The sequence below is a fragment of the Gadus chalcogrammus genome, chromosome 16 (genome assembly GCF_026213295.1).
Source record: "Gadus chalcogrammus isolate NIFS_2021 chromosome 16, NIFS_Gcha_1.0, whole genome shotgun sequence".
Taxonomy (NCBI): domain Eukaryota; kingdom Metazoa; phylum Chordata; class Actinopteri; order Gadiformes; family Gadidae; genus Gadus; species Gadus chalcogrammus.
Genome location: NC_079427.1, coordinates 12,461,351 through 12,486,992, shown reverse-complemented (window position 1 = coordinate 12,486,992; position 25,642 = coordinate 12,461,351). Strand labels below are relative to the sequence as shown.

Sequence of the window (25,642 nt, the reverse complement as noted above, 5' to 3'; positions counted from 1 at the left end):
ATAATAGGATATGACAGGAGCGGGAGAGGGTTCGACTCCCTGCTCAAAGGCACTGGTTACGGTCCACAGACTCTAACCTCCACCTGCTCCGTCATGACATGCCTCTGAACGGACGGTGCATCCGCATGGATCAAAGCAATATAGATAAGTGAATGAGTCATGACCCGTCTGAGAGCCGGCGCTGCGGGTTTCGAATCCCGCGACTCACATTTGAAGTCGTAGTAGAACTTGAGCGGGGGCATGTTCCTGTGCACCGTCACGTCTCCCCAGGGCGCCCCCAGCGGGAGGGTCTGCTTGCGGTGGGCCCGGGTCTGCCCGTCCTGCTCCGTGCCCACCAGGCGCCCCGACAGCTCCCAGTCCCGGATCTCAAACAGGTAACGGGGGTAGTCCCGGATCCTCACTGGAACACAGAGGACAGCCTCAAGAACACGCTTTACTATCACACTCAGGCCGCTCTGTTCAGCGGACAGTGGAGGAGACAATAGATAGATAGGACTTCATTAAACCCCCGTAGGGGAGGTCCCCGTGTTACAGCACAGCAGCAGTGGAAGACACAGGATTTAATTCAATAGAAATAAAAATAAGTGCTCAGGAAATACTCGAAGCTAAAGTAAGGACCAACAGAACAAGTAGCAGCTCCAATAGATAAGTCCATCCATTTCCTACCAAAACAAACAACGACAATGAAACATAGATGTACTGCAGCAGGACACGCTATTAGCATTAGCATTAGCGCTGACCTGCATTCGAATTAGGCCTGCCCGATTTGGGGGAAAAATATGAATCACGATTATTTAGCTTAGAATTGATATCACGATTCTCTGCCACGATTTTTTTCTCACGAAATGTAATTTTTATTGCACACATGAACCATGAAAAAAAACAAAAACGGCAGTACCAAACAAATGGAGGTGCCAAAACAAAGTATTTGGGCACCTCTAGCACGGTGTGTTTCTGAGGCCATTTATAACTGATTAAAGTGCAGTATCAAAAACTGATTGATTTATTTTGTACATATAGCAGCACATTGTCTTTAATTGCTGGCCTTTTATAACTACTGAACCAACTCCACACACCAGTAAATGAAGGCTTAAAAAAAACAAACCAGTAATTTTAAACTTAAATCCACACAGGGGCGAATCGAGATCGCGATTTTATAACGATTTATCGTGCAGGCCTAGTTCCCATCAGACAAACACAGAACAAGACATGACGGCGACCCTCTGGGTCTAACCTCCTACCCAGGGCGGCGACTCACCCAGGTAGGCGGAGAGCTTGAACCTCACGGCACGGCACCACTGCACCACCAGCGCCAGCCCGTCCCGCGGGAAGGGGCTGACCCCGTCGATGTCCCTGAGCTGGTCGCGGACGCGCTCCGGCCCGTGCAGCGAGCGGTCGGCCAGCGCCACCAGCTCCAGGTCCGACACCGTCCAGGTGAGCAGGGACTTCCGCATGGGCGTGTTGGCGTAGAGGCGGCGCGAGCGCTGGATGTAGATCTCGATGTGCTTGCGCTCCAGCGAGCTGTACAGGTCCTCGATCTTGCGGGCGGGCAGCAGCTCGCCGTGCTGCTTGCGCAGCTCCGCCACCTTCTTGTCCAGCAGCTGCAGCCGCTTGGCGCTCTCCTTGTTCTCGTCCTTCATCAGCTCGTAGTTGTCCCTCAGCTTGATCTCGAACACGTCGTCCAGGAACACGAAGGAGAACTGGCCCACGCGGAACACCAGGTCGGGGGGCAGGGTCTGGGGGGCGGCGGCGAAGGCGGTGGGCGGGGCAGCGGGCCGGTGAAGGCTCTTCAGCCACTTCTGGACGCTCACGGCCATGTCGAAGGTGTTGGAGAAGTTGTACTGGTACGGGAACTCCACGGCCACGCTGGGGCAGGTGAAGAGCCACGCCCGGTTGCGGGGCGTGGCCAGGAAGGGGAAGGACTCCCGGTGGGGGCGCGTCTCCGCCGGCTCCTGCACGGCGCGCGCGTCCAGGTCCTGGAAGGAGAAGATGTCGTTGCCGTCGAAGTTCATCAGCAGCAGCGGCGACCTGAGCACCATGCAGCCCGCCTGTCTGGAGAGGGAGAGGGCCTCCGTGTGCAGCCGGATGTAGTTCTCCTCGCTGACGTGGGCCGTCAGGCGGGTGCGCCCCAGCTCCACGCTCACACACAGCGCCCTCCGCTGGGCGGGAGGGGGAGCGGTCTCCGAGCCCGCGGGAGGGACTGAGCCGTCGTCTTCCTGCTCCCCAGTGAGCAGCAGCCAGCAGGCGTGGGCCTCGGTCATGTGCTGGTACAGGAACATGTGGTCCGACGGAGTCCACTCCAGGACCAGCTCCTGGTCGCACTGAACCTGGAGGACAGAGAGACCATGTGGCGGACGGGGGTTGGAAATGAGTGAGCTCCAGATTTTTTCCTTTTAGTGGGGCAGCACACAACCCAAACTATTAACTACACACAAACTCATTATCTAGAATTAAATAGATACAGAGGGACTTGTTGTCAAAAATGCTTTTGTGTGTGTGTGTGTGTGTGTGTGTGTGTGTGTGTGTGTGTGTGTGTGTGTGTGTGTGTGTGTGTGTGTGTGTGTGTGTGTGTAATATTAACGTTTTCCACTCCTGATTATACGGTTATAAAGCGCAGATTTGTTTATATATATATATATATATATAAAAAAACAACAAAAAAAAAAAAACATATAGTAAAAACAATATGATAAAAAAGACATAATATTGGAGGAGCTTGGGAGGAGGGCTGGGGACGAGCCTACCTCCAGGGTGTGGGAGTCAGTGCGGTGGCTGAAGGACAGGGCGCTCAGGCTGAAGACCGGGCCGGGGGTCTGGGTCTGGGCGGCGGGGCAGCAGGGCTCCATGTTATCCACCAGCACCTTGACCAGGGCCAGGCTGACCCCAGCCAGCGACACTCTGGAGCTCTCCCGGTCGCCGCGCACCTCCACGCCGTCCAGACGCAGAGACACCGCCCCTGGGGGGGGCATCAGTGAAGGTTCAACACAGCGTGCTACAGAGGTAGGGCTGAACGATTCATCGAATTCAAAGCGACACCGCGATGTAACAGAACGCGATATGCTCATCGCAAATGCTGCTATAAACACACTGCGTTCTTTTTTTTTCTTTTTTTTTACTGTTACTGACTGGAGATCAGCAAGTTTGGTATTTATTTTTCTTTTACAATTCAATAGTTAAATAACGATGTTATAATATCAATTCATGCATCACTTCATCTCAACACATATGACTGGCCTAAATGAAAGAGCAGTTAGTATGTTAACTGCTTCCAATGTTGTGTTGGTCATACGATAGAATGATTTATTGCTTGTTTAGTGAATAACACAGAACATAAGGAACTTTAAAAGAAAAATCGCATACTAAATCGCAATTTTGGTCGAAATAATCGCAATTAGATTATTTCCCAAAATGGTTTAGCCCTATACAGAGGGAGTGAATGGGCCCAGTGTGTTTTTTACCACTAACGACAGCGCTGTTACACGTGTGGCTTGTTGGAAAACTCCCCGCCAGAGTACAAGTATTTCGCATTTTGTACTTTTTGCACACTTATATTTGTAGATATTTGTTGTTCTTTACTGCTTTTCTATTTGTGACGTGGTGTTTGCTGCTGCTGGAAGTGCAATTTCCTGCAGTAACCTCCCTGAGGGATTAATAAAGTCCTTATCTATCTATCTATCTATCTATCTATCTATCTATCTATCTATCCATCTATCTATCTATCTATCAGAGGCCTCCTGCTCGTTTCAATGCCTCCTCTAATGCTATGGCGAGTGTTTTAACTATTATAAGAGGACCATGGTAATTCGGTTATAGATTAATTTGACAGTTTATACTAGCTGCCGGGGTGCTATTGCTGCAGCATCTCCCTGCAGGTTTAGTCACAATCAAACCTAATTGAGTCCAAATTGTGTGGCGATCACCGTGGTGAGGACCGTGTGTATCCAACAGTATATATATTTCCACAAACTATTCCAACCATGCTGAACCATGACTACCCTTTAGCACCCCTAGTGGCTCCCAGTGGACACTGCACTCATTCATATTGACACCGTTCCAATGGATTTACCTGCCAGGTTGGAGAGTGTGAAGATATTGACGTCCTCCAGACCACACTCCATGTTGAACATGAGGGGAGGGGGAGGGCAGGAGGGGGAGGAGGAAGAGGAGGAGGAAGAGGAGGAGGACGAGGACGAGGGGGTGGAAGAGGAGGAGGGGGGTGAGGATAAAGAGGAGAAGGGGGAGGAGGAGGAGGGGAGTGAACCAGCGTCGTCTGCAGCAGAAAAGGCCGAGGCAGAGCCGGCCCCCTCAGCCCCGCGGGGGGCCGGGAGGCTGAAGAGGGAGAGCAGGCGAGACAGACAGAGGGTGCAGGTCTCAGAGAGCTCCACCTGCAGCCCGGTCAGTTTGGAGGTCAGGTTGAGGCTGGGGGGCTGGAGACTGGGGGGCTCCGAGAGGGGGCTGAGGTAGCTCCCCTGAAGGGACACAGGAAGGAGAGATAAGTGATGAATGATGAGGATGCATGCTGAGATAATAACACAGACACATGACGATTCCCAGAGAATGTAAAAAGTATTAAAGCATAGAGAGAACCTCAGATGAACCTCAAAAAACGAGAATTTATTCTGATTATAATTGAGCCTTTTCCAAAGATATTTGTGGGTTGAAACAAACCAAAAAATAAACATGACTACTACGACATCTTAATAAACGTCTGAAACAGGCAGTGCAGCAATGTGCATCTTAACTCTGCTCCGTCCCAGAGAAGTCTTTGGGGGTCCAGTGAGATCGTACCTTCAGGGTGAGGCAGTCCAGGATGAGGGCCTCCCCCCAGACATGCTTCCCCGGGGGGTGGGGGGCCTGCTGGATGTGGGAGCCCTGGCCCACCCTCCACCAGAAGTGGTCCAGGGACAGAGAGGCCCGCTGCTGGACGCATGGGGAGCCAGGACCCTCCTGGTCCAGGCTGGAGCCAGGACCCTGTTGGTCCACGGAGCGCTGCAGCTCTGTGGACGTGGAGAGGAGACAGTGCTGCTTAGACAGGGGCTACACACACACACACACACACACACACACACACACACACAGGTGCACGTACACACACACACGCGCAGGTGAACGTACACACACACGCAGGTGCACAAACGCACACACACACACACACACACACACACACACACACACACACACACACAGTTGTGCGCACGCACACACACTTCACTTTAGTCTCAGTAAACCATACACAGCATCCCCCCCTCCCCTGTGCACGCCCACACACACACTGATAACTTTGTGGTGTCTGAGGTGTGCGTTGCGACGCCGGCTAGGCGTACAGGAAGGAACAGGTGGTTAATGTGTTACACGGTGTGGCACGGCGTGCGGAAGACAAGCAGAGCTTATCTAATCTCCCTGGGGTCGGGGGATTTGTGAAGGCTTTGGAAGTTCATCAATGAACAAAGTGAGTGTGGGGGGGAAGGGAGGGACTGCAGGTGTATTTGCAATGTCTAAATATGCGTACACACGCAAACAAACGACCACAAGATACCCATCCTCATCATAAGTGTTGGTTATGGTTTAGTCTTGTGAAAATTGTTCCACAAGCGATAACCTCACCTGATTTCACCTTGTGTGCGTCTGCGTCTGGCTATGTGTGTGCGTATGACTGTGTGTGTGTTTGCGTCTGAGTCTGACTGTGTATGTGTGTGTGTGTCTGCGTTTGTTTGTATGCGTCTGCGTACTTGTGTGTCTGTGTCTGTGTGTGTGCGTGTCTGCCTCTTTGTGTATGTGTCTGCGTGTGTGTCTGCATGCGAGACTGTGTGTGCGTGTGTCTTCGTCTGCAGGCGTGCGTACGTGTGACTGTGAGTCTCTGCGTGGCTGTCTGTGTGCGTGAGGCTGTGTGTCTGCGTGACTGAGTGTGTGTGAGGGCGCCCAGTACCTGCGCTGGTGGAGATGAAGCCCAGAGCGAAGGGGTTGGTGTCCCCCAGCTGGACCGAGACGTTGACGTTGGACACGGAGGAGGTGAGCGTCAGCGGGGCGTCCAGGCGGGGGAACCGTCTGGAGGGCAGAAAGGCATGCAGATACTCTAATGGTCTACTCAACACAACAACACAACACAACACAACAGCACAACCGCATGGATAAAGGCAGGGAGGAAGGGAAATGTATACACACACACAAACATAGACACACACACGAGGAGGAAGTCAGGGAGGCAGGGAAATGTACGTACACACACACACACACACACACACACACACACACACACACACACACACACACACACACACACACACACACACACACACACACACACACACACACACACACACACACACACACACACACACAAAGAGACACAGACACGAGGAGGAAGAAAGAAAAGAAGGGTTAAAGATTGAAAGATACATATAAGTGGATAAAGACAGCCCATGTGTTATAAATGTGGGTGTTAACCTGTCAAATCATTACGTTTTTTACATAATATACATAATGACGTATCTTGACTTGATACGAATATTGAACCGATCTCAGCCGCCGGGCAACCGGCGCCGTGACAACGCAACGGCCGAGGGACTCGCCTTTTCCTGTGCGCTGCCTTCCTGTGGAACAGCTGTTTCCATGGAAATAGATCCAGCCAATGGGAGAACTCCTGGTGACGGTAGTGGACGATGCAGGTGCTGACTGTGACGGAGCCGGAGATGTTTATTGATGTGACCTGAGGAGACCCGCGGAAGAACAACAACAAGAAGGTGAGTCAAACGGCTCAACATGGCTTCTCCTGAAGGAACCGGTAACGCCGGGAAGCACAGGTTCCTCGTACCTTCACGTCCGTCTTCAAAGCGTTCAGGCAGAGGATCCGCTGTCGGCTCTGCGAGAGTAGAAGGCCGTCTGGGAACATCAATGAAAAACAAAAACGTTAAAGATCCCATATCGTGCTTTTATAGGGATCGACCGATATGGATTATTTAGGGCCGATACCGATGCCGATTTTCTTGAGCCGATATTTCAAGCCGATACTGCTTTTGCTCCCTCAATTTCCTTCATAAATATTACACAATGATGACAACATGACATCTGTAAATCTAGCCGGGAAAAAAATACTAATAATAAAAAAATAAAAATAATAATGCCGGTACACGTAAAAAACGCAAATATCGGCCGATATATCGGTCGATCACAATTTTTTAGGGCTAGTTATTGTATTTGGGGGTACTACTAAATAGTGGGGGGTACTACTAACTACTATAGGGTTACATGCCTGTATGTTAAAAATACTCCTTATTATTCTCACACCGTTTATTATTCAGACGGTCTGATTTGTATCGTGTCGCATTTAGGCCCCCCTCCCGAGTAGCCCATTGTGCTGTGATTGGTCAGCACGCCCCCTCCGATGCGATTGGTCGAACGCTTTGCACATGTGTCGGCAAAATCACACCCCTGAGAAGTTGTAAACATTTCGGGGAGCCGGAAGGCGGGACTTCTGCACTACAGCACCGCCCACTGCATAGTCTGACGTCCCAATATTAGGGAAGTAAAGTTTGAACGCAAACAAGCAGTTTCACACCCTTATTGAGGGGCGTTCTCGATGGGCGCGAATACTTCTCCTGGCTCGGACTTAGATTTTTCTAGCTAAGCAGAGGTAAAAAACGTATACATCCATAACAGTCTACAGCAAAGGGAAAAGTCGAAAAAGCAAGACGTGACCCCTTTTAAGAGATCAATAAAAACACGCTGCTTTTGGATTCCTAGGTGTGCAGACGTCCTCCTCAGTGCTGGCAGTTAGCCTGAGCTCTCCGTCTGTCTAACTGTCTGTCTGCTCACCTTCCAGAAGGACCCCCAGGCTGCTGTGGGGGAGGCGGAGCGGGGGGGTGAAGCTCTCCAGGGCGGGCTGGTCCTCGTCCCGGCTGTAGCCCACCTTCAGAGACTTCAGGGTCCAGTTCAGGTGTCTGCGCGAGGCGGAGTCAGGGCCACGTCCAGGGGGGACCAAAAACAACATTAACACTCACTCAGGCACAGAGGGACACTGTCACGGCCTTCTTTAGTTACGGACGATGACGCGTCGTCAATAAAGTAAAACCAAATCCCATCGTGTGGGAAGTCGCTGAGCAGGATAATAAGAGAGGTGTCGTGCTGGATGACTTCACCTCTTCTGGCTCTGCATGGACAGGGTGATGTTGTTGTTTTCAAACTCCACGTTGACGCTCTGAGGAACGAGCTGATGGAAACGCTCCACCGTCTCAGTTTGGACGAACCGCTCGTTCTCGCCGGCTGAAAGGTTATAAATAATTGATTACATTCACTTAACGGTACATCCGTGGCGATGAATGCTCTACAATTACGCAGCAGTGTAGCCTGCGAGTAAACTAATGTCCTCGCGCAGACACACATTGGGGTCCCTTTCCCTGGCCCTGTTTGAAAGGTTACTTCAACAAAAGTAATGGATTTAGTTACCAGGTCCCGTTGCTAATGGCAATAAGTGGTTATATGCTGAAACTGCTTTTCAGTTTGAATTGATATTGAACTGATGGGTTTCGGGGTGAAAGGCAATCTCCTGACTTCACCGTGTGTGTGTGTGTGTGCGTGTGCGTGTGCGTGTGCGTGATAACGGTCAGTGCGTCCTGGCAGACGGCCATGTCATTAAGGTTGAGCCACTCTGCGGAGCGGTGGGCGGAAGGAGCCGGTGTCTGACGACGTCGATCCCCGGCCTCACCAGCCTGCGTGTGGGGGCCAGCGGAGGGGGCCGGAGGCAGCAGGAGCTGGCTGAGGAACAGTCCCTCGTGGAGCTCCGCCAGCAGGTTCCTCACGCTCAGCGACAGGGAGCGGGGCCTCAGGTCTGGCAGGCCCACATCCCCGGACAGGCCCAGGCTCAGGGACACCTCCGCCAGACAGATGTCCTTGGGACAGACGGGGGGACGCTCAGTGGGTCAATGGGACGGGACCCGTCGGGCGTCATTCCCCATGCCTTATGTCGGGACCTACCTTCTGGCTGTTCTTGAGAACCTTGCTGCTCAACTGCCCAGCAGTAAAGACCCATGCCAACCTGAAACACAGAGTCAAACTGAATGGGTTGGCATTTATTAATTAAAGATCTCCTATTATACTACTTTTCTGGTCTTCATTTCTTATTTATGACTCCTATAGAGCAACCTGAACCGAATCACAGCACAAAAAACGATGTTGATTTTCGAGCGCTTTCAGCATTCTCTGTCAACACTCGGCTTCGTCCTTCTCCGCCCCCTCGCCCCCCTCCTGCCAACCCCACTCCGTTGTGATTGGTTACCTTCCGGAAGAGTATGTTGCAGCATTACCATACATGGAAAATCCAGATAGTTCTATGTCGATAAATCCTGGAAATTTGAACAAGTGAATGGCGACCAGCGTCCCTAGTGTTTAGCGCTCTGAACAGCCCAGACGGTCAGCAGGGAACACGTCTAAATGCATGGACGCAATTATTTAACACTTTAGTATGGTTAAACATGACTATAAATCATTAGAACAACGTTTATAGATCATAAAAGTCGAAAAAGCATAATAGGGGATCTTTAAGAAATTTTAATGATGAGTGGCTTATCAGACACTTTCATCCAAGAGTGACAACTTTTAAGATTTAGGTCAATGAGCAGAGACGAGTGCATTTCACTGAGGGATGCCTACAGGTAGACCGATAACCTTTGGGTTTGAACCAAGGACCTTTCAGCGGAGAGTCGATCAAACCCTCTTCCCAGGAGCCGATCCTTCCCCTCAGACATAAGAGACGTAGCAACAAGCAGCAGCCGATGGACGGGATCAATAAGCGTGTGGATTGCATGGTTACCGTTTACTCTGATGGTCGAGCAGCAGGCCGAGACCGGTGACCGTCATGTGCCACAGAGACTCCGAGAGGGAGAGGTTCAGCACCATCACACTGATGGACGCCATGTGGAAGGACAGCAGCTGAGAGGACACACACACACACACACACACACACACACACACACACACACACACACACACACACACACACACACACACACACACACACACACACACACACACACACACACACACACACACACAGAGGGGTTTAGTTAACACATGCATTTACCACAGAGGAGGACAGTCTGACACAGTCCATCGTTGTGAGTGACCTTGTGCCTATCATTCCATGAATTCAGCTTAAAATGTAGTGGCCCAATTTCGGAAGGTTGATCTTTGAAAAAACACAAACCCTCCCTACAAAGCACAGATTAAGATCTCAGGAGGCGATTTTCCAGACCCACCAATATGTGTAACTCAATACAGCCGGTCGGACAAAGCCGTGTCACGCAGCTGTTGACACAACAACAGTCTGATTGCATTTTACCTTTAAACATTCTGAGAAATCATTAACAGCCAGCTTAATACGCTTTGCAAACAGCTGGCTCAATCCACCCTTGCCCTTGTGAGGTGCTCACGCAGCATTAAAAATCAACCCCCCCCCCCCCCCCTCCCCTTCATAGAGAAATACCACGCACTCAACGAACGACGACAAACCAAGACCTGACATTAACATTTAGGAGAATTTACTGACGCTTTAATCCAAAGCGACATATAACCATTCATTCATACATTCACACACCGACAGCGGAGTCAATCATGCAAGGCCACAGCCAGCTCGTCGGGAGCAGTCAGGGTGAGGCGTCTCGCTCAGGAACTCCTCAACACTCAGCAAGGAGGAGCCGGGGATCGAACAAGCAGCCAACCTCCTGAGCCACACGCCTCCCCAGGACATAGACTTCTAAGTTCAGGAGAGGTAAGAAGGAAGCACGCGTACCTGTGAGAGCAGGCGCAGCATTGTGGGGTTGATCTGCATCTTCCCCGGGGTCCCCTCATCGCTCCTCTTCACCACGGCCCTCAGAGGAGCCTCCAGGTCGAACCTGACCCGCGTCTCCCCCACACAGAGGGCCAGGTACCTCCTGGAGGCATGGGGGACACACCTCAATGGAGAACCGCAGATCTTAACCTGCAGCGTGTCTGAGATCTGCACACATCCTCGCCTCACAGAGAAACACTTAAGCACTACTTACGGCAAGTCCGGATTCAACAGCTTGCTCGAGATCCATATTCGATCAATTTCCTGCGGTAGAAACGGGACACAACAACATTCATAACCGGTAGAGTATACAGTGTGTGTCTCTCAGATGCAGTCGTAACCACCCCGGCCTCAGGAAGGCCGGGTAAACACAGCTCAGCCAGTGACCTACCAGAGTGTGCTGGGGTTGAAACTGGATACTTATTCCTCGGACCGAGAACAGCCCGACAGACTTGATCCTCAGCTCAGCGTTTAGTGAGTTCTGGAAGAATCGCACTGCCAAGGTGCATATAAGCCACCTGTGGGAACAACAAATAGAGGTCTTAGTCTTCACACACGAGCATTGTGTTGTGTATTAATGTATTATATCGTTATTTAGTTAATTATCTAATAAGGTACACAACGTTCAGGCTGTGTCTGATAAAGCCTGAACTGTATTCTGCAGTGTGTATTAAGTTGTGCTATCATTTGTTCGACGTGTGCGTATATTTGCCTCACTATACTTCCTTGGGCAAGCTGTCACTTGTGGTTCTGCACCTGGGCGTCCTATTCAAGCTTCCAGACTACAAACACGCACAATATCCTGATGTACTAGGTATTTAACGACACATGGATACAGAACGTTGTTTAAACTTCAGGCGTGGCGAGTCAAATATGTCCGATTTAAAAGGGGTTGTTGGGGTGTGTCAACTCAATACATATTAAACTCAAAGCAAATAAAGGCTGTATGACGCGACTACCACAAACACAATAAAGGCACATCCTACCTGAAGATTAGGGAAAGGAGAAAGGTGATGCCGACCATCAAAGCTCCCAGGGAACATATCAGCAACAAAGACATCTTGCTCCAACTAATTGGTTCACCCCGCCGTCCCGGTCATGTGGCAGGGTGCCTTGGTCCTCGCTGTCAGCTGCTGTCAAGGTTGGAAACATTACCCCTTATTAAACAGAACGGCCACAGTCATGAAAATTGTTCCTGCTTTGGGTACAAAGAAACGGTAGTGCGATAGTGGATGTCATAAAGTGCCTGTCTGACAGCGACAGCAGACGGGTGGCTGCGTTAACTCAACGTCCAAATCGAAAGCGCCCATGAGTTGACGTAATACTAAGAGAGGATACAGCCGCTATATCCCAGATGGGTTAAAACGCCTGGCCAATCTGTGATATGGTAGTGAATTAAACATTAGGCTAGATCTATTCTTGGTGGTTTTGAGTGTAGAGCAACCAGTACGGGCACTGCTCCTCCAGTCCCACACTGCAGGCGATAACAGCCACGTAGCTAGCCCGGAGAAATGAATGACAACAACGGTCACCAATAATTATGAGCTGGGGGTGGAGGACTGTCGGACTGTAACTAGCAAAGTTAGCTTAGCGCAAAAACTAGTTATATGCAGCTAGCAGTTCTAATCCTAAACTGAACAAAAATATATTTTTTAAAGGGTACAATTTAACTATCCACTGCAGCACTTACCCTCTGTTTTAAGTTTATGTTAACATATTTCCAGTGGCTTTTCTGCAGCGCCCCTAATGCTACACAGCACAGCCCGTGAGACGGTGCTCCTGTTCGGGTAAACACAGGAAACTGAACCGCTAGCCCCGCTTCCCTCTGGTTCTCAGCTGCTGCTAGCAGTGTTGCCAGATTGGGCCAGATTTCCTGATTGGGCGGGAAATATGTCCCAATCTGGCACCACTGGCTGCTAGCATCACATCTGACCCGCTCTCGAAACGGGCCAACAGCGCCCTCTGTGGCAAGACATGTTGGGCACACCTGTCAGCCCCTTTACAAACTAGTATTCACTATATTTCACTTAATGGGTACAAATAAATAAGAAAGAATGAAAGAGAAAATTAGAGATTTATTAAATTGTCAGTTTATTTTTCATGTTCAATATTGTACAATATTGTATGGAGGATTAGGAACAGGGATTCATAGATTTCAGATATATTAACCCGATTACTACTAGACGGTTGTAAATAAATTAAATATTAACTCAGTTGTCCTCGCACCTCCTTGTCGTCTGTTGTGTTGAATCACTGTTGTGCTGGCATATGGCGGAACCATGTTCACATTACACAGAGGTGGATCTTTCTACCAAGTTTAACCTGCACTTTAACAGTGCAATTCTCCTATCTAGTCACAGAATATTCTGACTACTATTTATTTTTGTAGATTTCCATTCAGCCATCAGTATTCTCATGCGATAGCTTTCTGTCTGTTGTGTTGGGCGAACCACTCCTCGCTCTTGTCCTCAGCCATGGCCTGGAAACAAATGGAGTAAAGAATGCATTGACCTTGTGACCAACGCTTCATATCAGCTTCATATATTCAATGTTGGATCCTCACAAACCTTATCAAGCAGTGCATTTCCATTGGGATCCACCTTGGAAAGTTCCCTGAATGCCTCGTCCCCTACGAAGCAAATCTCGTGGGCATTCTGAAAGAAATGGTAGATATTATGTAATGGGAAAATACTTAATGATCAGCTTGAATTGGGAGCTCCGTAATCCACTTACTGGGTCTGCCAAAATGACCACTTCTACTGTAGCCTTTCCTGGGGTATCCAGGCTGACTAATGGAGTGAGGATCTTCTGATTCTCCTTCTTCATCAAGGCTTCCAGGTCAGGTAACTGAAAAGGCGAAGCCACTTAGAACCATTTTTATTTGAATCAAAAGGTGAACAGAAATGAAGCATTAGTGATGTTGAATTATTGGTTGTTATACCTGGTCTCTTGGGCATGAAAAGGCTATTCTTCCAAAAGCTGTTCCATGGTCTATACTCCCACCCACGTCTTGAAGCTCAAGCTTACACTAGACACACAAATGGACACATACAAATAAACGCAGACACACACAGACATACAGAGTCAGACTCGGACACGAACACACACACACACACAGTCACACGCAGACCCAAATACACACAGTTTTATTTTATATTTATAGTAGTTGTATAATTACATCTATATTAATATACTTCTCAGACGCCACATATTCATTTTGACACACCTGCTTGTCTTCATATCCCATAAGTACGGTCTTCTTTTCCTCATCCTTCTCCAACACCTTCATCCCCAGTAGATCGGTCCAGTAGTGGGTGGTTGTAGGCAGGTCTGACACGCCCAGGCAAACCTTCTGCACTGGGTCTGTAACAAGGGGAAGCCTCATTACATATGTTCAGCATCCTATCAATACATGGTATCAGAACTGGAGTCGAAAACTCCTGCAATTATTTGATTACAGCAATGAATAGCCGGTTCATTATACATTATAATATTTTCAATAATGCATTATTTAACAATTGATTAACTAATTGTGAGGCATTTCCAGAATAGCAGCCATGCAGAGTAGAAGAAAGAAGTTCATTAGTTTATGCAATGATTTCCTGTTCAGATATCCTCAATGTGAAAAGTTTTTGTGAAGTAATGTGAAACATTTTTGTGAAATACAGTTGATGTTGAAAGATATGGGAAGGTTCAGAAGGCCCAGCCCAGACGCATCCTTGGGGGGCTGCTCTCTGTCGCCGGGTTAAAGGGGCATCCCCCAGACTCACCCCTGGGGGGCAGCTCTCGGTCCACCAGGTAGAAGGGGTATCCACCGGGAGCCTCCGTGCGGTAAACGGCCTCCTCCACCTCCGTGAGGGGCCATCCTAGACGCTTTGCGTTCCTCACAGCTTGGCTCGATTGCAGAGTCAATCCCTGATAAAATAAGAAATCAAAAATATGAATGATTAACATATAGTTAACTATCAGGTCACTATGATGTATTATTATAAACCCCTTGTTGCGGACCTGGAAGTCATTGCCGAGGGTATACTCTCCGACGCCGTAATTGTATGTCAGTTCAGCCACGAAATGGTCATCCTCTGGACCAAACCCGACCATGGTCTTGCTCCATTTCCCATCATAAGGCCTGCAGATAGCACATGCAAGAGATTGCAACGGTGTTGAAATGTTCTCCAGTCCAATACACTTAGCCAAAGTTCAAGAGCAGGTTGAGCAGATCAATGTACCCGTTGCAACTTGCTTTGCAGCCTTCTTCAAACTCTTCATGCCTTAAAATCTGAAACGAACGAATACATTAGTGAAAAAATCCGCCAACGTCATATTTCCATAATTAACATGAAATGAAACAATGCCATGCACGTTAACAACATAGTGGTCAGCGCTGATGTGGATAACCCAAGAGTAGAACCACGAGATACCTTCATGCCCAGAACATCTCGGTAAAATGTGGCTGTTTTGGCCCGGTCACCAACTTTAAAAACAAAATGTAGTGTTCGCCTCATAGCCATCACAGCAGCAGCAGCAGCAGATCCTCCAGGCAGATCGAGAATACAGCATCGACGCTGCGGTAATTGACTGGATCTCCTCGATGACATCGATGTTTCTGACATCGACTTTATGTTGGTACATAAAGTCGAGTTGTACACAGTTGTTGCACACAGATGTATAAATAATGAGGTTCGTATTATTTTTTTATTTTACACATAATATAAGAATTTAAATAATCTTTGTGTTGAATAGGATTTTAATAAACAACGCTATATTATTAAAATAATATAATAATGTGGATGCACTACCACACCATCCGCTAGAGGGGAGCACCGGACGGGGTTAATTTGACAGTGTTGTTGAAGGAGAAGAAGAAAGGCCAGATATGGCGGCCTACATGAGAAACGTGATAATTCTGCTCTCCACGGAGCGAAACGTGTTACTGAGGGGAGGTTGCGACTACACAGTGGAATCAAGGCGGTATGTGAGGGGGCTGAGGAGGACACCCGTCAAGGTGTTGTTTCCCGACAGCAACAGGGAGACCGTGGCTCCTCCAAAGGGGTCTGAGGGTCGGAAGGAACCGAAGCCCGCTCCTCCAAAAGCTCCTGGGATGAAGAGGACCTTCAGTCCTCCAGCAGCGATCATGATCCCGAGCCATGCGTCTGTGCCTGCATCGGAGCAATCAAACATCACCTTTTCCAAAGACCGAATCGGAGGACTTCGTTTCGAAACAGCCTTCCCCGGAGACAAAAGACTGGCGTGAGTTTGATTGTATTTGACTTTGGTACCAAGCTATTATCATCATTTATAACCAATAGTATGTTTGTTTTCGCATTGAATATATAGGACACAGGGTTTCCTGTCACATGACAATGTTATCCGTTGTTTTAATACATATGTGACCCAAACACGTCCAAGGGCACGCATCCACATGACAACCAAACTACACTCAGTGGATGTCCGAATAAGCAGTGTCTCCTCGTCTTTACTTCAATTGGGGGGGGGGGGGGGGTAGTTCGATCCCCGGCCCCTCTTGGCTGTTTCGAGGAGTCCCTGAGCAAGACACCTCACCCTAACTGCTCCTGACGAGCTGGCTGTCGCCTTGCATGGTTGACTCCACCATCGGGTGTGTGAATGGGTGAATGTTAGGCAGTATTGTAAAGCGCTTTGAGTGGACACCGGTTAGAAAAGCACTGTATAAATGCAGTCCATTTACCGATAGTGCTTTAATTTCTCACCTAAAACAAGATGCGCTCCGAGTGTTTAATGGAAAACGATTTCTTTCTCCCCCACAGGAGGGTGGTAAGTATCGCCCGCTCTCGGACGTTCCGGGAGCACCAGGGTAAGATCCTTCTGGAGGGGAAGCGTCTGATCTGCGACGCCCTGGAGGCCGGAGCCCACCCCCAGATGGTGTTCTTCAGCCGGGTGGAGAAGCTGTGTGAGCTGCCCCTGGACAAGCTGAAGAGAGCCACTCTGGTTAAAGTCAAGTTTGAGGAGATCAAGATCTGGTCCGAACTTGTGGCTCCTCAGGGGGTGATGGGTACGTTTTCGGAAATAAATGATGTCCAATAAGCCTTGTCTGTATAGGCTTATTGGACAATAAGAAAGTCTGTTGTTAATATACAACTTAAGGCTCTATTCTGGGAAGGAGTAGTGTTCGTAAGTATTGGTTATCCTCGATTCAGTCCCTAAGCGACAGTCATGTGTAAACATCAGACAGATGAACTGTATGGCTTGCTGCTCTTTGCAGGATCAGCTCTGTTGCTATATTTTGCTACCCTAGTCTCCTGATTTGATTCACTCATTGGCACACACTTTTGTCTACAGCCAGTTTAGTGAATTCAGACACGGGGCCGGCTTCAGAGAGCAGCAAGGGGTTACACCCAAGACACTGACACAAGCCACTCCCGGGCCTCATGCTGTTCCTACAAACTGGAAGCAGCTGCAGGTGTGCCTCTAGTAGGCGTGTTGATCCTAGCTCACCGGTCGTCTTCTCCCTCCTCCAGCCATATTCTCCCGCCCCGACCCGGAGAAGATGAGCTTCCCCAAGGCCCGCCCCACCGTGCCGCTGTCCCTGATCTGTGACAACATCCGGGACCCCGGCAACATGGGCACCATCCTGCGCTCGGCCGCCGCCGCCGGCTGCCGGGACGTCCTGCTCACCAAGGGTAAGGTCAAAGGTCACTCGGGGCCTGTCGACTTTGAAACGACTCTATTCTACGATAGACGTGACTGTGTTTTACGATAAAGATGTGACTTTACTCTCCGACAAAGACGTGACTCTATATTCTCAGTTAAAGACGGTCTGATTCTGTTCTCCGATAAAGACATGACTGTATACTCAGATAAAGACGGCCTGATTCTGCCCTCCGATAAAGGACTCTGTATTCTCCGATAAAGAAGACCTGACTCCGTGTTCTCCGATAAAGACGTGACTCTGTTCTCCGACAGGCTGCGTGGACCCCTGGGAGCCGAAGGTCTTGCGTGCGGCGATGGGCGCCCACTTCCGCCTCCCCGTCCACTGCAGCCTGGACTGGAAGGACATCAGAGCTCGCCTCCCGGAGCACACCTCCGTCCATGTGGCCGACAACTACTGTGGCCCCGCGAGCGCAGAAGAAGAAGAGGTAACGGAGCATCGTCACGCAGAGGTCAGAGGTCAACCTACCGGAGCCCTGAAGGCGGGGGACTACGGCTGGGTGAGCACGCGGCGTGGACGGGGGAACCCCGACCACGACGAGTACGACTCGGACTCTGACTCGGACGACGAGACGGCCGCGGGGCTCCAGCTGCCCCGGGTCGACGCCCTGCTCTACCATGAGGGGTGGGGCCGGGGGCCGGCCGCGCTGGTGGTGGGCGGGGAGACCCACGGCCTGAGCCTGGAGTCGGTGGGGCTGGCGGCGGAGACGGGGGGCCGGCGGCTGCGGATACCCATGGTGCATGGCGTGGACAGCCTGAACTCGGCCATGGCGGCCAGCATCCTCCTCTTCGAGGGACGGAGGCAGATGTTGGACTCGGTGGAGACTTCCGCAAGGAAAGGGAAAGCGGAGAGACGGCTGATATGAGTGCGTTTGTGTTTGAATGAGGAGTTTGTTTGTGATGATTCATGAGACGTTTTGCCCGTTTACAGTTGGTTTGTGGTGTGTTGGCCTGTACTGCTGAAGGATCTTTGAGGGCTGAAAGTTTTGATTTGTAGGGAGAGGGACTGCATTAATCAAGGTCTTCAACCACAGGCTCTGAGGTCGTTTTTGTACTGCGATTGGTTGTCTAGTGATTTATATATGAAGTTAGCCTACACTGTAAATAAAATATATAACTCCATGCGAATGTGTTGGTATACATCCACCCTCTGAGCCATTTACAAGTCATTACAGAAGAACACAGATTTTCTGCTTTTGGCACGGAAGCTTGTTTGTGTCTGAGAAACTGAATTATCATTAATGACAAGTCCATTCAGTGATGGATATCACATGGTTGCCACTAGACTAGGGCCTTCATAGACGTCAGTGACATCGGCTATCACAGCTCCATAATGGCTTAATGTAGTTTTATACCTGCAGTTGATTATTTCACCACAAGGAGGTGACAATACCTGGCCAATTGCAGCATGATGTGTAAAACATGTGAGAAATACTTTAACATCAAGGTTACAATTGGAAAACATTTCAGTATTTCTGCTCGATAGTCTTGGAAAGTCTTAATTCCTCAAATCTTTCTGTAGTTGACAATGCAAATAATTTGTGCTTGACAGTGAATTTTTAATGATTGTGAAGTCGTGAGTTGAAATACAACCTGGCAATGGCAAGAAGTTACACAACAATTATACAATCTCTTCGCAAAGCGTGTCGTGCCTTTTGAATCGGAGGGACCTTCACTGAAAATCCCTGCGAGTGGTGAGATGAAAACCACCATAAGAATAAGACAGGATTAAGTTAAGCCTATTCCTAGGAAATATCGAGTCCTTTACGACATGTTCAGTCAAACACAACAGAGATTGCCTTAAAAAGCGAACAGCTACATCCAACTGGCTCATTAGCACACGTGTACGGTGAACATCTCATCTGCCAGCTATTCTTTCCCCGGCTGGTATCACAAAACCAAATGTAACAACGCTCTCGCCGCTAAGTACGTATGTAGGTCCATCGGCTCACGGGCTGGTGTCTTCTGGAGAGGGGGGGGGAACAAAAACAAATAAATGCTTGACTGCAGACCAAGCAGCTAATGCATATAAACACATAGATGTATTTATATGCATCTTACTGTGGGGGCTCCAGTCAACGCAAGGCACCACAGGAGGGGAGCGGACTCCATGGAAGAGGGGCGAGTACAAAAACAACAACCGAAAGATGTAAGATGTCAGTCGACAAGTCTCTAACAGTCTGACAGAGTCGGGGGGAGGGGGAGGGGCATAGCAACAAGGGGGGGGGGGGGGGGGGGGGTCTGAAGATCGGGGCGGGTGGGGGACGGGGGGCTTTGAGTCTTTAGACGCGGGGGTCCGGTCCTCAGATGGGCTCTGGCTTGAGCTTCTCGTCCAGGAAGTCGCTGACGAACTGGTCGACGACGTCCTGCGTGATCTCCTCCACGTCGCGCACGTACTTGGCGCGGGCGGACATGTCCAGGATGGTGAGCAGCGGCGCCGCCTCGGGCAGGTTGGTGTAGTCCCGCAAGGAGTCCGTCATGTCGTCCTGCAGAAGGGGGGCGGGGGGGGGGGGGGGGGGGGGGGGGGGGGGGGGGGGAGAGGGGGTTAGCGGTGCGGAAGGGACTTTCTCTGTGTTACGTCATCACAGTGTGGCAGCTTGTGGCCCAGGAGGTAGACCAGAAGGACTCTAGTTCGATCCCCTGAGTGCAGAGGTGTCCCCGAGCAAGACACCGCATCCTCACTGCTCCTGACGAGCTGGCTGTCGCCTTGCGTGACTGACACCACCGTCGGTGTGTCAATGTGTGCATTAATGGGTGAATGTAAGGCAGCATTGTGAAGCCCTTTCAGTGGCCACTGATTAGAAAAGCGCTGCATAAATGCAGTCCGTTTACCATTCACTGCAGCCATCCATTTCACTGGACATACTTTGAGTGTCTTCAGGTCAAATGGGTTTCAAGAAAGATAAACGACTTGTGTGGTTTCATTCTGTTGACCAGCCAAGGCGGCTGCAGTGAAGAAGCCATGGTGTCTCGTTTATGTGAACTACACACTCCACTCTAAACACGCGCTAACATAATCAGAACAAAGCCCTGTTTGTGTGTATTCTTGCCAATGTATCCAATGACATCTGGTTAGTGTCATCGGAGGGCGCATTAGCCTCGCTCCATGCTGATAGCCATATACTGTAGAGTGGGGTGGGGGGGGGATTACTCTCTATATGTGTTCAGGGCCCTGGGGGGGTCTGTAGGGAGCCAGGGGTTCTCAAACAACCTAGCAGTATGAAGGAGCGGGGGAGGCTGTTAACAATCCTATTCACCTTGTAACAGCAGGGGGGAAATCAGACACACCCTTGCCGTCTATTTAAAGTCATGCGGTCAGCAATGAATGTAGCATGGGCATGATTAACGTGGGAATGCCTTCTGAGCGCCCGGCGGCCTCGTCTTTCTGTTGTGGAGAACACATTTTTGGTTCTCCCCAAAATGGTTATTCTACTGTTCACACGCCTGAGGCCTAAGATCACCTTTCACCTTTCTACCAGTTAGGATTACAGCTCAGTCAGCCGCAGGGGGGGCGCGTGTAAATCACTCTGGCACAGCGGCAGACACGGCGGCAGCGCCTTCTCAAACCAAACCCACTTGGAACCGCCGTAAAAAGACCGTAAAACGAAAAAGGCACAATGGCTCGAAATTCATCCTGTGTGTCAGTACCGCCTCCGCAATGGGATCATCTCCAAACACTTCACACCCCACAAGGGTTCCCGCGTCCCCTCCCTCCGTTCCAGGGATTAGTCCACATGTTGAAGTGTTCCAGGTCCCACAATTCACTTTTGACAGGTTCTACTGGAAATCTAATCAGACAATCTCTCCCTTCCCCGGGCCGGCAGGCCTGATTTCCCCCCAGCTTAGCCTGTCTGGGCCGATGAGAGAGAGAATCAGAGAGAGGAAAAGGCAGAGAGAGAATCAGAGAGAGAAAAAGGCAGAGAGAGAGAGAGAGAGAAAAAGGCAGAGAGAGAGAGAGAGAGAGAGAGAGAGAGAGAGAGAGAGAGAGAGAGAGAGAGAGAGAGAGAGAGAGAGAGAGAGAGAGAGAGAGAGAGAGAGAGAGAGAGAGAGAGAGAGAGAGAGAGAGGCAGAGAGACAGAGGCAGAGACAGAGACAGAGAGAGAGAGAGAGAGAGAGAGGCAGGAGAGAGACAGAGAGAGAGAGAGAGGCAGGAGAGAGACAGAGAGAGAGACAGAGACAGAAATACTGAAGCATTTCAGTCTTTTTTATGTGGGAATGATAAAGATGGTGTTCGGTGGTTGAGACGTACCGGAGACGGCCACCGCGGGGCGCTGTTGTCACTGGGAGACGGAGCGAGGAAGAAGGGTTCAGTGAGGCCCGTACAGTTATGGCTCTGTGATTTATGCTTCACTATGTGCACTGTCATAACAAAGTAACAGGGTACATCCCCCAGCCCCGGTACTTATTTTAACTCTCCAGGCCACCTCGCTGTGGGGCCCCATTCTCCCTTATCTCAAATAGAGCCGCCCTTCAGTAGATCCCCTTTGCCTGCTGATCTCAGAGCTACGCTGTGTAATATAGGAACCATGAGCGATTTGGTTACGGTTTTGTTAGGGAGATGGCCCTCATACCCATTGCATCACAACGCCAACGCGGCCAGCTGATTGGTCAGTTTGACCCAATTGATCAGATAAACGGTATTAGTCCCAGACGGCGCCGAATTTGCGATGAAAGTAAAACACAAAGGGGAGCCCTCTCTTTAACTAGCAGAGGATTAACGTGACCTGTTTGTGTTCCCCTGCAAACACAAGACGGCCTTTGTGCCTGTGGTATGATCTGTAAATCATACCGTGTGAAGTAGATATGCATCTATCTGGACACACTCACACGCATGCCGGCGGTGACACAGAGAGCCATCATCGGTCACCATGGGCTTTCCCAGGTTTCCAGCGCACTCAGATATGAGGAGATGTGATCTGCAAGTCACTCTAGGCTCCGTACGAAGCCGTGCATCTTCTTTTGTGTGGCTGCTCGTGTTAACCGCTTCTCATTGGCTGCCGTGGCTGCAGCCGTTCCATATGCCCCGCCCACTTCCCTCAGCCCCCCCCTCCTGGGCTCACCACCGGACAAACAGACAAAAGGACTTCTCTGCTCGCGTGTGTGTGTAGGCACAGCGCCGATAAGTGTGTGTGTGTGTGTGTATGTGTATGTGTGTGTGTGTGTGTGTGTGTGGCCCGAGACAATGTGGCGTTTGGCAGACAATCAGCCTCTGATAAGGTCTCTGGCGATACCGGGTTATAGGCCTCTCATTTGCTGACGGCTTAGGATAGCATTCAACTGATTGGTCGTCTTGAACGTCGATGGGGTTTCGGCCACGGCTTCACATTTGGTATTGACTTTTTTTTATACTAATAAGTCAAACTAATACTTAAAAGGTCCCGGGTGTTGAATTCAGTGGCAGTAGGTGGTAAATTGCAGCCAACCGAATGTCCCCACCCTCACTTTCTAAAAACTACGGTGGCCTGTACTGGCCTGAATTGGAAAAGAAACATGGCGGCCTCCGTGGAAGAGGTCCCGCCCCCTTTGTAGCGATTAAGAGCTTGTTTAAAGCTAACGAGAACACAAAGACTCCTATTTTAATGGGATTAGACTCATAATAATACATGAATATTATATATAACTGCTAATTCTGTTGGCTAGATGGCGCTAGATTCTACACACTGCACCTTTAATTATTCAGAAGTAGGGCAATCAATTGTGTATATTTTATATACCCAGAAATATCGGATCAACGAATGTAATGCATTGCAGTTTCGTCATAGATCAAAATGCAGATTTATTTTATTTTCCGTTTCAGAGTCAAAGAGATGACTATAATGGTCTTTTTATGAAGACACCATAGTAACGCGAGTGTCCGGGGCTATTAATGCCTCCGCCTGTAGCTCTGGATACCCAGGGGCAAAAGATGCAGGACTTCTTTTAGAAGGACTAACAAGAGCCACATGTGTTTCCCCCCGGTAGGCGGACAGACCAGTTAGTGACGGACAGCGAGAAGCCAGCAGCTGGTCGGGCCCGGAGCGTGTTGGCACCAGGCCAGACCCAGGCCTAACCCAGGCCTGGGTCAGACCAGACCCAGGGAGCATGTTGGCACCAGGACTGACCCAGGCGTGACCCAGTTCAAGGAGCATGTTGGCACTAGGCCTGACCCAGGCCCAATGCCCTGCCTGTGGCCCTCTGGGTAGGAGCACACCGAGCCTGGGAGCGGAGTGGAGGAGAGTCCAAACGATCCCTGACAGTAAACCTACACCTGCCCCCCGTCCCGCCCATGCAGGGGGAGTCTGCGTCCCGGCACGCCCGGCTGTAACCGTAACCCTGCGGCGGCGAGGAGGGCCTGAAAATAACCGCGGTGCCCCTCCTACAGAGAGAGCGCCATCTGTCCAGTGAAGCCCGTCTGTCCCCCTTCCGTCCGGCCGCTGGCAATTCGCGGCCGGGTCGGGTCTCCCCCTCCAGGGGTGAGGAGGCGGGCTGACACACACAGCCCTCCTCCTCCTCCTCCTCCAGATACTCCGCCACCACCACATTATAGAAACCCAAGCCCCCGCCTCGCTGGGGGACACTGGGAACACGACCCCCACACACACACACTCGGAGGGCTTAACACTCGAGTGTGTGTGTGTGTGAGTGAGAGTGAGAGTGTGAGAGAGAGAGAGAGAGAGAGAGAGAGAGAGAGAGAGAGAGAGAGAGAGAGAGAGAGAGAGAGAGAGAGAGAGAGAGAGAGAGAGAGAGAGAGAGACAACGAGTGAGTACGAGAGAGCCAGTGAGAGAGCGAGAGAGAGAGAGAGAGCAAGCGATTGTGAGAGAGAGAGACTCTCTCCGGGGGTGGGGGGATCAAAGGGAGACGGCGTACTACGGGGACGGGCTCCGTCCCGCTGGGTCTGTGGCACGCGGGCGGCGGGCCAGCCCCCGGGTCATGGATAGGGCTCCGGTGCCAAGCTGGGACGGCAGGCCGCTCACGAGGGCCCCCTTCAAAGGGGATCCTCGGTCCGCTGCGCTGGGGGCTCCCAGCGCTGGGGGCCCCCAGCGTGACCTTCCGTCTCCCTGAGCGTTGACATCGGCACACAGCTACACCCCCCAGGCAGACATGAGGCCCCAGCGATGAGCTCCATCTTATGCCTCACCCAGGCCACTGAGCACAAACTCAGTGCACGCTCAGAACTGAGAAGAGTCGCTGAGTTTGAGTACATCCTGGGGGCACAGTGGAGGGCTTTACGTTAAGTGTGTGTGTGTGTGTGTGTGTGTGTGAGAGAGTGAGAGAGTGAGAGAGTGAGTGACTGAGTGAGTGAGCGAGTGAGTGAGCGCCCCCCCCCCCCCCACCCCCACCTGAGTCTCACCTCTCCGGCCACGAAGAACAGCAGGGGCATCTCCTCGTCCTTGGCCTTGGACGCGGCCATGAGCTTGAGGGCGACGGGCTGGACCAGCTCCTTGGCCGGCTCCAGCTCCCCCTCCTCCTCGGCGTCTGAAAGAGGAGAGCCAGGGGTTAACGGACGGCACTTAGACAGCGCTGGCCTAACCGGTGGCCCCTCCTCAAAGCGCTTCACGATGCTGCCTAATATTCAGCCATCCATTCACAAATTCATCCATTCATGCACACGTTCACACACCGACGGCGGTGTCGACCACGCAGGGCGACAGCCAGCCCGTCAGGAGCAGTCAGGGGGGAGATGAAAGGGGTGAGCGTGCGTCGGGCTGGTTCTCCGCGAGAGCGGTCTGATAAGAGGAGGTCAGTGCCGGCCACCAAACTCATTTCTTTTTTTGCTTTCATGTGCGATTCTCTCGTCTTCTTTCATTTCCACCGCGGCGTAACCCTCTGACCCGCACTACTCAGGGAGGGGGGAGCGGCGTCCGCCCCCCCCCCCCCCCCCCGGCCCCCACGGCCGCCCAGGCGGTGTTAGTGTATTATCAGTCGTGTTCCTCAGCGCCACTGATCAATGGGACGCTCCTTCGTTCAGGGAACTCAAACGACGCGACATGAGGGGGGGGACATTCTCGTTTACAAATGTTTTCATTCCGTGTTCGAAGAGATGTGTCGACCCCGGGTCAGAGAGAGAGAGAGAGAGAGAGAGAGAGAGAGAGAGAGAGAGAGAGAGAGAGAGAGAGAGAGAGAGAGAGAGAGAGAGAGAGAGAGAGAGAGAG

The 25,642-nt window shown here is 50.8% G+C and overlaps 4 protein-coding genes across 5 annotated transcripts in view; 1 reads left to right on the top strand and 3 right to left on the bottom strand.

The window, feature by feature from the left end:
- Positions 1-12,679, bottom strand: part of LOC130405961 (bridge-like lipid transfer protein family member 2) — a 31,819-nt gene extending 19,140 nt beyond the window's left edge. The window contains exons 1-18 of one of the 2 annotated variants that reach the window (XM_056611302.1): positions 12,513-12,679; positions 11,809-11,955; positions 11,214-11,340; positions 11,037-11,086; positions 10,784-10,925; positions 9,806-9,924; positions 8,971-9,031; positions 8,702-8,885; positions 8,136-8,259; positions 7,813-7,937; positions 6,812-6,879; positions 6,570-6,706; positions 5,927-6,045; positions 4,789-4,997; positions 4,067-4,469; positions 2,745-2,956; positions 1,259-2,327; positions 209-400 (exon numbers count right to left, since the gene is read on the bottom strand). In XM_056611302.1, coding sequence (XP_056467277.1) covers positions 209-400; positions 1,259-2,327; positions 2,745-2,956; positions 4,067-4,469; positions 4,789-4,997; positions 5,927-6,045; positions 6,570-6,706; positions 6,812-6,879; positions 7,813-7,937; positions 8,136-8,259; positions 8,702-8,885; positions 8,971-9,031; positions 9,806-9,924; positions 10,784-10,925; positions 11,037-11,086; positions 11,214-11,340; positions 11,809-11,882 — 3,415 coding nt within the window. In that variant the 5' untranslated portion in view covers positions 11,883-11,955; positions 12,513-12,679. The remainder of the gene's footprint in view (positions 1-208; positions 401-1,258; positions 2,328-2,744; positions 2,957-4,066; positions 4,470-4,788; positions 4,998-5,926; positions 6,046-6,569; positions 6,707-6,811; positions 6,880-7,812; positions 7,938-8,135; positions 8,260-8,701; positions 8,886-8,970; positions 9,032-9,805; positions 9,925-10,783; positions 10,926-11,036; positions 11,087-11,213; positions 11,341-11,808; positions 11,956-12,512) is intronic. The other variant, XM_056611303.1, reaches the window with a different exon arrangement.
- Positions 12,680-12,892: 213 nt separating this feature from the next.
- glod4 (glyoxalase domain containing 4) lies at positions 12,893-15,397 on the bottom strand. Its single transcript, XM_056611301.1, has 9 exons — positions 15,244-15,397; positions 15,052-15,101; positions 14,831-14,951; positions 14,593-14,737; positions 14,049-14,185; positions 13,764-13,850; positions 13,556-13,669; positions 13,390-13,476; positions 12,893-13,301 (listed from the first exon to the last, which is right to left on the bottom strand). The coding sequence occupies exons 1-9, from the start codon at positions 15,331-15,333 to the stop codon at positions 13,236-13,238; spliced, it is 897 nt and encodes a 298-aa protein (XP_056467276.1). The 5' UTR covers positions 15,334-15,397; the 3' UTR covers positions 12,893-13,235.
- A 268-nt stretch (positions 15,398-15,665) lies between these two features.
- mrm3a (mitochondrial rRNA methyltransferase 3a) lies at positions 15,666-19,137 on the top strand. The gene is made up of 4 exons (XM_056611171.1): positions 15,666-16,072; positions 16,609-16,853; positions 17,320-17,481; positions 17,765-19,137. The coding sequence occupies exons 1-4, from the start codon at positions 15,699-15,701 to the stop codon at positions 18,373-18,375; spliced, it is 1,392 nt and encodes a 463-aa protein (XP_056467146.1). The 5' UTR covers positions 15,666-15,698; the 3' UTR covers positions 18,376-19,137.
- A 644-nt stretch (positions 19,138-19,781) lies between these two features.
- The window catches only part of nxn (nucleoredoxin), a 53,830-nt gene continuing 47,969 nt past the window's right edge, over positions 19,782-25,642 (bottom strand). Inside the window, exons 7-8 of the mRNA XM_056611285.1 lie at positions 24,841-24,965; positions 19,782-19,995 (exon numbers count right to left, since the gene is read on the bottom strand). Of these exons, the coding sequence (XP_056467260.1) occupies positions 19,813-19,995; positions 24,841-24,965 (308 nt within the window). The 3' untranslated portion in view covers positions 19,782-19,812. The remainder of the gene's footprint in view (positions 19,996-24,840; positions 24,966-25,642) is intronic.

What these genes read in the sequence shown, in the direction of transcription:
- glod4 (XM_056611301.1), bottom strand. Translation starts at nt 15,333, where the DNA reads ATGGCTATGAGGCGAACACTACATTTTGTTTTTAAAGTTGGTGACCGG. An exon ending in GAGATGTTCTGGGCATGAAG is followed by an intron (nt 15,102 to 15,243) that starts GTATCTCGTGGT and finishes CGTTCGTTTCAG; the next exon opens with ATTTTAAGGCATGAAGAGTT. An exon ending in TGGTCATTTTGGCAGACCCA is followed by an intron (nt 13,477 to 13,555) that starts GTAAGTGGATTA and finishes CATTTCTTTCAG; the next exon opens with AATGCCCACGAGATTTGCTT.
- mrm3a (XM_056611171.1), top strand. Translation starts at nt 15,699, where the DNA reads ATGGCGGCCTACATGAGAAACGTGATAATTCTGCTCTCCACGGAGCGA. An exon ending in CCCGGAGACAAAAGACTGGC is followed by an intron (nt 16,073 to 16,608) that starts GTGAGTTTGATT and finishes TCTCCCCCACAG; the next exon opens with GAGGGTGGTAAGTATCGCCC. An exon ending in GGCTCCTCAGGGGGTGATGG is followed by an intron (nt 16,854 to 17,319) that starts GTACGTTTTCGG and finishes TCCCTCCTCCAG; the next exon opens with CCATATTCTCCCGCCCCGAC.